We start from the raw sequence: 12,993 nt of genomic DNA, 5'->3' as shown, positions 1-12,993 counted from the left end.
TGTTAAGTTGGATGTCTTAGCAATAAAGACCTTGAGTTTCAGGTAAATGTCAAAGCAATATTCTGAATCTAATTGGTAACTGTAAATGCTGAATCAGTATGAGGTCAAATAAACACTGACGCAAGGTAAGAATAGCAGGAAGGGGTGGAAAAACCAGAAAATTAACAAATCCACAGAGACTGTGAAGGGCTTGTCAAGACTGGCTGTCAAGAAGCAGCAGGAAGAAAAGGAAAAAGCCTGTTGCTGCAATCCAAACAAGAAACAACTCCTGCAAAACAGCAGATGATGCCAAACAACTACAGGTTTTTTCAGCTATAGGGTGAGAATTGAACAAATGGACAGATTGCAGCAATCCATGCTGCTGTCACACTGAGATCCCACCTCAGAGGTGTCTCATTGCCTCTTCAGAGAGCAAAGGCAAGGTGGAAATACAGCTCAGACAGGAAGGTAAGGCTTTGAAAAGCGAGCTATATTCTACAGCTAATATATGCAAAAGACCCAAAAGACATTAAGCATAGATGCTGGTCCTGTCTGGTCTCTCTAACCAGAGATGAGGCCATGAAAGCAGCAGATTTTTTTTCTGATGAGACTCAAGTGCTTTCAAAGCATAAGAGCAGTTTGGTGCAAGTGGCTGAGCAATGCAGTGAGCAGAACATCTGAGTACATGGAGCATCACACAGCTGCTGGAAGGAGAGGGCATAAAGGACATCTTTCACCCCTCTGCCAACCCATCACCCAAAAACCACCAGCTCACCTCATTTAATGCCAGCCAGCAGGCTATTTCCACTGACCTTTCAAGGTGATATCTACCACTGCCCCCATCCTGCACCTACCAGAGGCACACCAAGCCCAAAAGCAAGCAAAACCAGGCAGAAACCAGTGTCATTTTATATCAGTGAAGCTAAGCCAAAATCTGACTCAGCTTGCTGGCCTGACACAGATGGTCAAGCAAGGGGAAGCAGAGGAGTCTACAGACTCCTTCTTTGAAGGGGTGGAAGGAAAATAGGAATGTCTCCAAGAGCAGGGAAAAATTCTTCATTTATTTCTGAGCTCCCCATCTTATTTGTCTTCACTTTTCCTGCTCTTCCTAACAGTTTTTATATTACTTCCCTGTACCCATTCTTCCTAACATAAAGGGCATAAAGGAGATGGCAGACAGCCCAGCCTTTCTGATTCCAGCTCCTGGTTAAGTGATAAGCAAACAGGATACACATTAATTCCATATCCATCGTTAATAATTTCGTAATCAATCTGTAATAATTTGTAATTACTCTCTACAGGCCTGGTCATGGTGTCACACTGTGCTGTCACATAGTACCTGTTGAAGCCACATACAGTCCCTGCCCTGACAGGCAGTCCAGGCTCTGCACAGGCTTCCTAAAGTCAGTGGAAAATCAATTACCTCACCATTCCTCAGTTTCCCTGATCCATAAGTCTTGTGCCCTCGAGAGGAGGAACTGAAGAAATCAAATGATCACACTGCTCTCTTTGGAAATGGAAAGCAATGTCCCTCTGCTACTGTCACGGGGGTATAGGAAAGTCAGATAGTTAACCTTGATGAAGATTCAGCTCCTACTTCCTGCAAAATAAGGTAAATATGACTCACTGTGTCTGCAGGGTGCATGGAAAATAAAACGAAAGCAGTGGGATGTATGGATGACCTGCAGATGAGAGTGATGGAAAGCATTCAGTAAAATGGATCAGGGAATAAAAAGAGGTTGGGAATACCAGGAGTCTGCAACACGTCAGGCTGCTGCATAAGGAGACAAGCACAGGAGCCAACAGAGATAATAATAAGAGTAGTTTGGAGGGAAAAAAACAAAGACCAGGGATTTTTTATGTGCAGGCCAGAAACAGCAAGTATATTTACACTGGAATTGAAGAGACATCAGGGGCTCAAAAGAAGTAAAGCACCTGCTAGGTAACAGTGAAATGTCAAGATCAAACCCAGCAGAGACAAGCCAGAATAGACTCTGTGTCAAAAATCTCTTTTTCCTGACAAAAGGGCCCTGAAGATAATGAAGTTAGATGACAACAGGAAGGCAAATGCTTATTCGAGCAGTCTAATACCACTTCAAACATTCCAACCCATTTTGAAATAACTGCTCAAGGCACAGCAATTCAGAAAGACATAACACAGATGAAAGAAAATTTAAATCTGCCTGTAGCAGTCCAGGTCCAATTCACCTGTGCTCTATCACCAAATAAAAAAAAAAAATAATACCATGTGTACCTTGGCTTCTTTCAGAGGAGAACCCATGGGCATAACCCTACCAGGCACAGCATAAATAAATAAAACATTTATGGGGCCAGGTCCTGTACTTGAGCAGGATGTTCTCCTTATGTGAGTCCATAATAAAAGTCTTTTTTTATTTGCACTCAGTGGAAGCCCAGTTGAAGCTGGTCAATCCAGTTTACAAAAATGTTTTTTTCCTCCAGTAAAATTAGCAAAATGCAAGTTTTAGACTGCATATGTCTACATATATACTTTTTCTGAGTGACCTATGGCTTTGCAAACTGACAGGGGGTAACTGCTGACCTGACTGCTGTCTTATCAGAAAACCCTTAGAAAAGGTTTTGAAAAATGTATGAAAATATGTGGGAGGGCAGGAATGATATATTCACAGCAAAAGGAAGAAATTAAGTGTTATGGGTCCCATGAAAAGCAAAATATAGATGGAGGATGTGGGAAATGGGCATGGCTGGCTACACTATAGATTTGGCCATACTGTGTTGTACCAGGGACAAGCTTGGCTCTGCATATCATAGGGAAATGGTAGCAATAAAGTGGTGGGGGAGTATATTTTGACTACTACAACGAGCAAAACTGGAAACATAGGTGGGAAGCCTCTGGATTATAACCACTATTAAATGGGGGAAAAAAAAAGGTTTTGTTTCATATAGCACATTTTACATTTGGGTTGAACCTTGTATTAGGTAGTCAAGTGCAGCATCTGAGAAAAGTGATATAAAAAAATCACTTCCTAAGAAAGATAAAATAGACTTAACACCAATATTCAAGTAGTGTGCTTAAAAGGGAAGACATGGCTAGCACATCAAAGGATACCTGTCAAAATAATAGTCTTTCCTTTTCTGATCTGTGGCTCGAATATAAACAACCAGGGAATAATAGGTAATCAGTACCAATTCGTTTTTAATAATTATTCATAATTAAAATATTATTTGTAATAGTTAGGGCCAACATAAAACCTACAGCGGAGTAAGCTGACAGTGAGACAGTGTGTTTTCTTTTCAAGAAAGAAAAAAGGTCAACCAAGCCTCAAGCAGAGAGAGCCACAGGAAATCCCAAATATTTTAAGGCAACAGGAAATTCTGACATTTGAGATGGCAGCTCAGTGCAAAGGTACCTGATGCAGCATGGATACCAGAAGATATCTCACCAGAGCATTACAGATCTGAGTGAGCTAATTGCTTTGCATCTCATGTTTCCAAAACTAATATATTTAGCACCAGGTCAAGTGTCCTTACACTACCACTGTATTCTTCTGAGTAAACATAACCCTAAAGCCCCAATTGCACTGAGAACCAGCACTGCAGATGGGGAGCAAAAACTCCCTATAGGCTCAATGTGTCTGTACCCAGTATTAGCCCCAGGAGCAGGCAGAATTCCACCTCTTCATGTACAGAACTGGAGGGCACAATCTCCTCCTACCATTTGTGCAGGCCCTCCAAAGTTGCCCAATATTTTCAGCTGTGAAAAGCTTATCCTTGGCTGAATTTGTTATTATGGAAACTGCCACGAAACAACCCGTGGCAGAGATTGCTTTTAAGGTTTTCATAATGAGTACTAAAGCATAGAACTAAATAAATAAAGTGGACACGGAAGGACAGTGACCGTCCACAGAGCTGATTAAAAAGCAAAACTGGTGCAAGCAATGGAGAGCGAGGTTGCCTCAAAGAAAAGAGAGGTTAAGTCAACAATTTGCTTGAGGGAGGCATGGACTGCTGAGCAATGAATACACTTGAATTAGAAAATGAGAAATGAAATGAAAAAGCAATCAAGGGTAAGAATGATGCAGAGTGAAAGCAAGAAAATACAAAGCTTTGCACAGCAATTATGCCTGAGCTGAATTCAGCAAGGGTAAGAATGATCAGAAACATCCAGCCAGGTCAAAAATAACAGATTGAATTACTAGGAGTTCAGCAACACTGGACATGAAGGTCAGCAGTGAAGGAAGTGATCACTTACAGCTGGGGTTACATAGACACAGGTGTAGTACAATTCAAAACAAGAAGCCTGGGTTCTGGGTTTGGCTTTCTACAAATGCAAGTACAGCTGAACTTTGTACCTGCCCAAACGTGTAGAGGGCAAGGAATTAACTTTTTTTTTTTTCAAAATTTCATAAAGGATGCTGTTGGGAGGTTATAACAGAGATGTTTTTGAAAGAAATGTCATGAGGCTTAAGCCACTTTGGATTAAAGGGATTTGACTGGAAAGTGCTGAATGCTGGGTACTGGCAAAACTCAGCCAGGGCTTTGTCACACAGCCAACAAATCCCACACAGCATCCTGGTTTCTCAATGGGAGAGGCAGGGTCTTGATGGATGGACCACTTGGTGGATAAGGAATTGGCTGGATGGTCACACTCGGAGAGTTGTGGTCAATGGCTCAGTGTCCAGAGGGAGAGCAGTCACCAGTGGCATTCCACAGGTGTTGTTACTGGAACCAGAGCTGTTTAACATCTTTGTCAGTGACATGGAGGGTGAGACTGCAGGTCTGAAGGTGACACCAAGCTGGGTGGTGTGGCTGACATGCTGGGGGGAAGAAAGGGCACCAACAGATTAAAAGAGGTGTGCCCATGCCAACCTGATGAAGTTCAACCATGCCAAATGCAAGGCTGTGCACAAGGGTTGGGGCAATCCCAAGCCCAAATACAGGTTGGGTGGACACTGGAGGAGAAGGAATTGGTAGTTTTGGTCAATGAGAAGCTCTAAATGAGCAGGCAAGGTGCACTGGCAGCCCAGAAGCCAATCATGTCCTGGGGTGCACTGTGGACAGCAGGGAAAAGGAGGGGATTCTCTCCTCTACTCTGATCTGGTGAGACTCCAGATGGAGAAATGTGTGGAGTTCTGGAGCCACCAACACACAAAGGAGATGGAGCTCTTGGAGCAAGTCCAGAGGAGGACATGAAGATGATGAGAAGGCTGGAGCAGCTCTGCTCTGCTCTGCTCTGCTCTGCTCTGCTCTGCTCTGCTCTGCTCTGCTCTGGAGCCAGGCTGAGACTTGGAGTTGTTCAGCCTGGAGACAAGAAGGTTGTGGGGAGATCTTAAAGCACCTTCCAGAACCTGAAGGATTTTCAAATACTTGAAGAAGCTACAGGAAAGCTGGGGAGGGACTTTTTACAAGGAGATGTGATGACAGGACAAGGAGTAATGGCTTTAAACTCTAAGAAGGTAGATGTAAGTTAGGCATGAGGAAGAAAATCTTCACTCTGAGGATGGTGAAAAAGTGTCCCAGGTTTCCCAGAGAAGCTGTGGCTGCCCCATCCCTGGCAGTGTCTCAGGTCAGGTTGGATGGGGCTTGGAGCAACCTGGGCTGGTGGGAGGTGCCCATGGAAAGGGGGTGGGAATGGATGAGCTTGAAGGCCCCTTCCAACCCAAACCAGTCTGGAATCCTATGATTTCTGTAAAGTGCAGGAAATGGAGTTAGCCCAGATATGCAGCCAAATACTCTAGAAGCTGTTTGCATGGACAGAAGAAGTAGGTTAGATGCCCACACAACCATGTCAGAGTCTGAAACAAGCTGATACTGGGTATTATGTGAATTAGGATGAAGATTTAACTGTCTCTGTATTAAGCAGTAAAGATATTTTCCACCTTTTGCCTTGGAAATGGGATGCCTGTGATTCACCACTCTACTGCAAGAAGATTCTGAAGGGCTCCTACAGCCCAACATGATTCAGACCCTCAGCTAAATAACCACTCCTGTGCAGGGGGGGTGTGTAGGAGCTGGATGAGGGACACTGGATGTGGCCACAGCCACAGCAAAACAGTCAACTCTGTAGTGACTCAGGAAGGACCCTAGTTAGGGGAATGACACATTCAGGATAATATGATTTGCACACGTGAAAGGCTGAAATAACTGACTTCCATTACCTCAATTTACTGACACATGGGGAGCAGAGAAGGACAGGCAATTTGCAGACTAGATTAGCAAGTGTTTTTGCCATCTTAACAGCAGATGTGCAGCACAACAACACCAGAAATAAAGGAAGCCTGGAGGAAGCAGGGATTCAAACCCTGCCCATGTGCTGTCTTAGCCATGGAGCACCAGAGAGGAAATAATGCACTCTCATTGATGCTTTTCTTTAAAAGCACATGAAAATTATGATTCAGAAGAAAACCTCCAAGCAGCAGAAGGTAAGATTTTGGTTTTGGGACACTTTTCACAATAACAGTATCTGTTGCAGCCTCTGATAGAGCTGTGATTGCAATTTTTTGCTGAGCTTTAATTCTGGCTTTAATGCCAGGTACTTGTGAGCTCTCCCCATGTCTTCAACATGGAGAGACAGGAGCATTATGTTAAGCAACCAACATCAGGAAGAAGAAAGGGAATGGGACAACCAGGGGGGATGACTTGGCAGGTATCTGAGTTATCTCTTAGTTCCATGTCTGCTCTGCCCTCTCCATCCTATTGATGTCTCTCTCCTGACCTCTCCCTCCAGCACAGGCTCCAGGGCTCCTCTGACCTTTTGAGGAGCTGATTCAACTCTTGGTCTTTGAAAGGTTAGTTAGGCATGATGGAGATGCTAGCACCCATCCCTTTGAAATGTTCTTGGGAATGCCCTGTAGATGAGTGAGGCTCAGCTTCTCCTGCTATGCCAGACTGGATCTGGTCACTTTAAGGTGACAGACATATCACATATGTACACATAGGGGTCTACATAGCTTTAAGACCTGAGGTTTCCAAAGCTTTTCTCCTCTGAAGAAAACCAACCAAACCCAAGACCAGCTCTGCAGTCTGGTCAGGGATTCAGTGAGGTGACTCACAGGTTGCATGTCATTTCACTGGGATAATATTTCACTCTGGTGAGAAATGGAAGGAGCTGGGAGCTGTGTGTTGGCGAGATGACTCACTAGGTGACCTTCATCTTACGTCTCTCTGGAAAAAACATCTAAATGGAAAGAGACTTTTAACACTGGAATAGATGGTCTTAGGTTACAGCTAACATCTTCACGGGTGTTAGGAACAAGGCAGGGGAGCACATGGCAGGTGTGGGTCAGGAGCTCTCAAATGACACGAGCTGGCTGTAGTTCTTCAAGATCCCAGTTCAGGACAAAATACAACTCAGGCCACGTGCAGCCTCCATGCCCACATCACAACTACTGCTGTTGCTGGTGTAAGTAAGATATGACCTTGTCTTATAGCACAGTATATACTAAATAGTCTCCCAAGTTTTATTCCTTATGTTTTATGTTTTTTATGTTTTATTCATTATGCAAAAAAACCATCATCAGCTCTCTATCTTATGTAGGTAAGGAAAGGGGTAAAGATGTCTGGGGATTGACTTACAACTGCTGAATGAAAGCTGCTTCAGAAATACCAAAATGGTGGTATAACTTGAAGTTATAAGAGTCTGATAATAATTACAGGGTACAAAAAAGAGTGATGGTTTAGTTTCATTTAAAAGATTTTAAACTTGCAGGCTGCCTACACAGGAAGATTTGCTGTTTCTGACTCTTTGGCTTACTGTACATGCCCCCTTTGAGAGACTGCAGGGTAATCTTTGTTTAAAATCTAAAATCTTTGAAAATGTGTTGTTTTTTTTTTTTTTTTGGTTGGTTGGGTTGGGGTTTTTTTTTACTTGACAGAAGAAAAAAAAAAAATTAGTTTTAAAGGAGCAAAATCCCTTCTTCAGCTGACTCTCACCCTGTGCAGAAGTCAGGCTGTTAAAAAAAAAAACAACACAGCATTTAGAGAATTCCCTGCCAACAGGACATCAGTATATAGCAAAATATTGCTCTGATATTTTTCCATTGCCAAAAGCAGGAAAGAACTCATCCTATTGATCTCTCCCACGCTACAGGTTGGGAGATGAAGACAAGGATCGCTTCAACCTTTTCTACTGTAAGGGCAGTTTCCTGATGTAATCCAGGATTATTCCCTGCTGGACAAACAAGAGATGACAAGAAAAAAAAAAAAAAAAAAAAAAAGAAAAAAGCCAGCCCTCAGCTGAGCATCTGATTCAAAAGAAAATTCAGCTGAAAGCCAAGCACTGGAAATAAGAGTCAATATAAAAGCAAGCAGCAGCTCAGGATTTAAGCAGAAGTCCACAGCATTTAACCTACTTCAGCAGATCAATGCAGAGGATTTTTTAATCATTGAATTAATCCTAAAATAAAAATAATTACCCCGGAGATCTGTATTAAAGTCCCTTAATTATATCTCATTTCATCATCCTTTTTACTCAGGATCAGGAGCTACAGAGACAAGAGCTTCACGATGTCACCCTCCAGCTTGCAGTTTAACTCTCTTGTTAGGACTTTAGCTGCCACTACAGGGACAAGACATGGCCACATCCATCTCACCTGGGGGAAAACTGGAAGAGGGGGAAAAAAATTAAAAATTAAAAAAGAAAAAGAAAAGAAAAAGTGGTGGGCAGGATTCTGCTTTCCAGTGATATGGTACTTAACAGCACAGTAAGGAGCAGAGAACATGATGTGGTGGGTAAAAAAAAAATGTGTGAATTCCTAGAAATTCAATCTCCACATTCTTCTTCCAGTAACACCAGGGGCTCATTAATATCTCATTAAGGAGAAAGAGAGGACTTGACCAGAAGCTGAACTGAACTATCAAATTTCACTGAGCAGAGTTTATTTCCTGCAGCATCCTCTTCTCCCTGCAGTTCTGCCATCCCCAAACGCAGGACCCTGAGCCCTGGGGTTTTATGACAGTGAAGCCATCCCATTCCATGCTTGTAAAGGCAAGAGGCACAGCACAGCTTACAGACATACAGCTAACTTTGCCACCTTTCTCCTACAAAGAGTTCCCAGCTCCACATTGCTTACAAGGACCTCTCCCCCTGCCTTGTCCCCAAGCTGCCTGTTTTAGGTCAGATTTCCCTTTCCTTTCTGCCTTTCATTCACTTCCACCATCTTCCTGCAGAGAAACCAGCCAGCCCTGTGTTATATTTAGGCTTAAAAGCATTGGACATTTACTGCTATAGTACTTCAGGGCAATTTTCAGGTTTCTCTGAACACGCCGGGGGATTTCTTCCCACAGGCCCAGAGGCTGTTATTGTTGCAGATGTTGGGATGCAAGCAAAGCCTACCATAAAACAAGCAGTGTGCTGAACCCTAGTGAGAAAATAAATGGCTTTGGGTTTAGGCAGCATCCCCAAGCTCCAGCTTGGAAAGTGGTATATAAATATCCCACTTCCTCTCTGCAAGGATGCTCTCCAGAACCACCGCGCTCCATGGTCCCCAGGGGTACAGGGAACCTCCCAGCTGGCATCAGCCCCTATGAGGGGCCTTAATAGAGGAGGTTTATGAAAGAAAAGAGTAATTGCCAGTGCACAGAGAGGAACTGCCTGGGAAAGGTCACCCTAAGGTACTGCAGGGCATGAGAGGAAGAGAGGGAGAGGAAAAAGTGGAAAAGCACCTTCATGACAGTATTATGGATGCAATGTAGGCTGCTGTGTAAACCACCTTTCTGTCAGTAACACCTGGCAGCCTGAGACTGACCCATCCTGCCTTTTCCCTTCCATGAAAGATTCCCAGCTGCCACTTCCCAGCAGAAAGGAGCCAAAGTGCTTTGTTCCTGCACTGAGTGGGTGGGGGGGAAGTTACTTGGAGAGTCTCTCATGTGGTAAGAATGAAACGAAACGAAACAAATAATTGCAAGCTGAAATTAAAATAAATAAAGTCAAAGTGACAAAAGGTACACGCATCTCCCTGATGTACACACATCCCCTTTGATGGTGGGGTGCTCAGAGCCAGATTTTCTCCTGACAAGCCTGGGAACTGGACATCACCCTTTACTCCATCGCTCCCTGCATCCCACTGGTGATGGGAGAGGCTCCCAGGCAATGAGGCAGGGTAGAGCCTGGCTACAGAGATCACTCACTGTAAGAGTTTTAGTTGCATCTTCTCATAATTCTGTCTTTACTTTTCACTTATGCTTGGGATTTCTTTTCCATTGCCTCAAACCTGCTGCAGCCATCCTGACTTAGAAAAGCAAAGCAGGAACGTGAGGCCTCCAGAAAAAATAGAAAAAAAAAAAAAAAAAAAAAAAAGAAAGAGAGAAAATAAGGCAAGATGAGACCTCTCAACTGGTCATTAAGTCATCCTCTCAACACCAGGGGAGCTTGGTACTACTCTTGTCAACATAGGTTTCTGAAGCTCACCAAAGATGGGAATTTTATAGCTCCTTGGGTCGTCAGAAGACTTCCCATCTTTAAACTTTTCCCTTTAAATCTTCCCTGCTGCAACTGAAATCCATAAGATATCTGCTTATTACTTTTGTCTTGGCAGAATTAGTTTGGGTATTTTAAGACAGTTATTGTATCTTCTCTCCACTTTCCCCAAGCCAAATAGAAAGAAGTTTTCTACACCTTTTGCTCTTTCCTGCTGTTTTTCTTTGGCTCCTTCGAGATGAGTCACACCTCTCTGGAAATGAGGTGCCCAAAAGCAGACTGAGTTTCCCAGCCAAGGCCTCACTGCTAAGCAAGGCACACAGATTGCTGTGGATAAACTGCAGCCATCCTGCCTATACATCTCAATATCATGCTCCCCACCTCCACCCCCACCCCCAGAAACATTTGCTGATTTGTCAGCATTTTGCTTGCTCTTGGCAGAAGGCAAACAGCTACATGAGCTGCAAACCAGGCAAGACCCAAATCATTGATCTCTCCTGGAAAAATTGCAGCTAAAATCCAGTGGAAAAATTCCACGGCTGCTGCCTACACTTCTGAAACCCACTTTCTTCAAAGCATGTAAGAGAAACATTCCTCCTTAAAAAAGCAGTCAAGCTGTAACACCTCATACGAGAGTTAAGTAAAATAAACTCTGCATGGGTCAGGGTTAAACACGTGAACATCCTCACTGGTGTTTGCTGCAGGAAGAGCAGTGCTGCTGCCAGATCAAAAGCTGATGTGCTCTACAACACAGCAGCAGTCCCAGCAGCAATTCACAAGAATACAGCAGTGGAAAAAAAAAAAAAAAAAAAAAAAAAGTGTTCTCTCTGTTATTTGGAACACTAATACTGACACTTTGATTTGAGGAACTACGTATACTTGTTTGTTTATAAGGATGTTAGTTTAGGCAATGAGTCTGCTACCTCAGTTCAAACCCCCCAAGACATTTCAGCTTGAACTTTAAATATAGGGTTAAAAGCCTGCATGGCAGGGTCTGATCAGTGGCAGCTACTCAGGAGGTAGAAGTCAGTCTCACTAAAGTAAGACCTAGATTTGAGAACTAAAACACAATATAGGAAACACCATAATCATTATACTCTGCCTAACACCCTGCTCTTTTAATAATCTACCAGACATTACAGGTGCTGGGTGCACCTTCCCAGATGGACAAGATGATTAATACAGTCAGCACAACGCTGAGAAGTGGCTTGAGCCCCTCTAATGGTACTGCTGGATCTCTGCCCCCCCTTCAGTCCCACCACACACAACTTTTCCTGGTCCTTCAGATCCCCCCTTACCTTTTGAGATAGTTTCTCCCGTAGAGGATCTGCTGCAGCAAGGTGACCACGGCAAAGGCGCAGATGAATATGAAGAACAAAGTTCTGTTTCCCAGCAAATCCCTGCTTGATGAAGGGTCAGTGTATCCCATCCTTACTTAAAAGCTCCTGAAGCCTTTACTGGGTAAAAATTCAGTTCATTGTTGCCTTTATGCTCTTCTTGTTGGGGAGCAGAAGGGAATGTTTGCTGGCTTTTCTCTGGGCACTCCAAGGACACCGTATCCCATTGTTTGGCCCTGCTGCCCTTTCCTTGCCCCTTCTGGATGTCAGTTCCAGGATTGTGCGCAGTGTCTTGCTTCTTCCACGGCAAAGTTTCCAGGAGATTCAGACGTGGGTAACATCTAAAATCACCTCTCAGAGCTCTCCCAGCCTGTGCTGTGCGAGAGGCATTCTCCTCCCTCCAAGCCTCTCTCGAAAACCCGCTGCTAGCAATTATCTACTCCAATCCCATTTTCATATTCCAGATGGGGGAAGCTGCAAATAAACTGGGGAACTGCAGCCAATGGCAAAGGCAGGGCTCCGGCAGCCCGTGTTGGAAACACATAACTCGTCAGCTCTTCTTTGCTTCTGCTCAGTGATTCCAGTGAAATGTGCTTGCAAGGAGACGTGACTGGGGTGTGCTATTGTAGAACGAGCATGTAGCGATCATGAGGATTTCATTCAGACCCCTGTAAAAAAAAAAACAAAAAAACAACCAACAAACAAAAACAAACAAAAACAAAAAAAAAAAACCAAAAAACCAAAAAAACTAAACCCAGCAGCAATCTGATCCAGGCTAGCAGGAGCACTGCATTATTTTGTGTAGCAGCAGCTTGTCAGCCCTGTTCTCTTTCTTGCATTTGCATGCAGAATGCGGTGCCTCGAGTCACACACCGCTCGCTGTTTGGGATCTTGTGTTTCCCCCTCTGGTTACTCCTCCAGAGTAAGCATAAGCAAGGTCACTGTGCATCCCTTCAAGGGCAGAGTGCTCAGCTCCTGCATGCTGATTTATTGGAGGCTCTGAGTAGCCTCGCAGCCGCAGAGAGGGAGACTGCCTCTCAGTGTAGGCTCTGAGAACCATTCATTTAAAGAGACAAATATTCCGATTGTTCCTCCACCAGAAACAGTTCTCTTTTGAAAGGGCAAAGCAATAAGACCTTGTCCGCAGACATCACAACTCCTCTAAAAATCTCCCCGTTGTCATGTGAGGTTCGATTCAGCTCTCAGGGAAATCAGTGGGAGTTTTGTTGCCAATTTCACCAGGAGCAAAAACCTGCTTCTAGCCCTTAGCTGCTTAAAAGG

The 12,993-nt window shown here is 43.9% G+C and overlaps 1 protein-coding gene across 2 annotated transcripts in view; it reads right to left on the bottom strand.

The window, feature by feature from the left end:
- ST8SIA5 (ST8 alpha-N-acetyl-neuraminide alpha-2,8-sialyltransferase 5) overlaps positions 1-12,608 on the bottom strand; it is a 43,090-nt gene extending 30,482 nt beyond the window's left edge. For both annotated transcript variants that reach the window (XM_030467324.1, XM_008506421.2), the window contains exon 1: positions 11,674-12,608. In XM_030467324.1, coding sequence (XP_030323184.1) covers positions 11,674-11,804 — 131 coding nt within the window. In that variant the 5' untranslated portion in view covers positions 11,805-12,608. The remainder of the gene's footprint in view (positions 1-11,673) is intronic.
- Between the last annotated feature and the right edge of the window lie 385 nt (positions 12,609-12,993).

The sequence above is a fragment of the Calypte anna genome, chromosome Z (genome assembly GCF_003957555.1).
Source record: "Calypte anna isolate BGI_N300 chromosome Z, bCalAnn1_v1.p, whole genome shotgun sequence".
NCBI lineage: Eukaryota > Metazoa > Chordata > Aves > Apodiformes > Trochilidae > Calypte > Calypte anna.
This window is presented reverse-complemented; position numbering and strand designations above follow the sequence as displayed.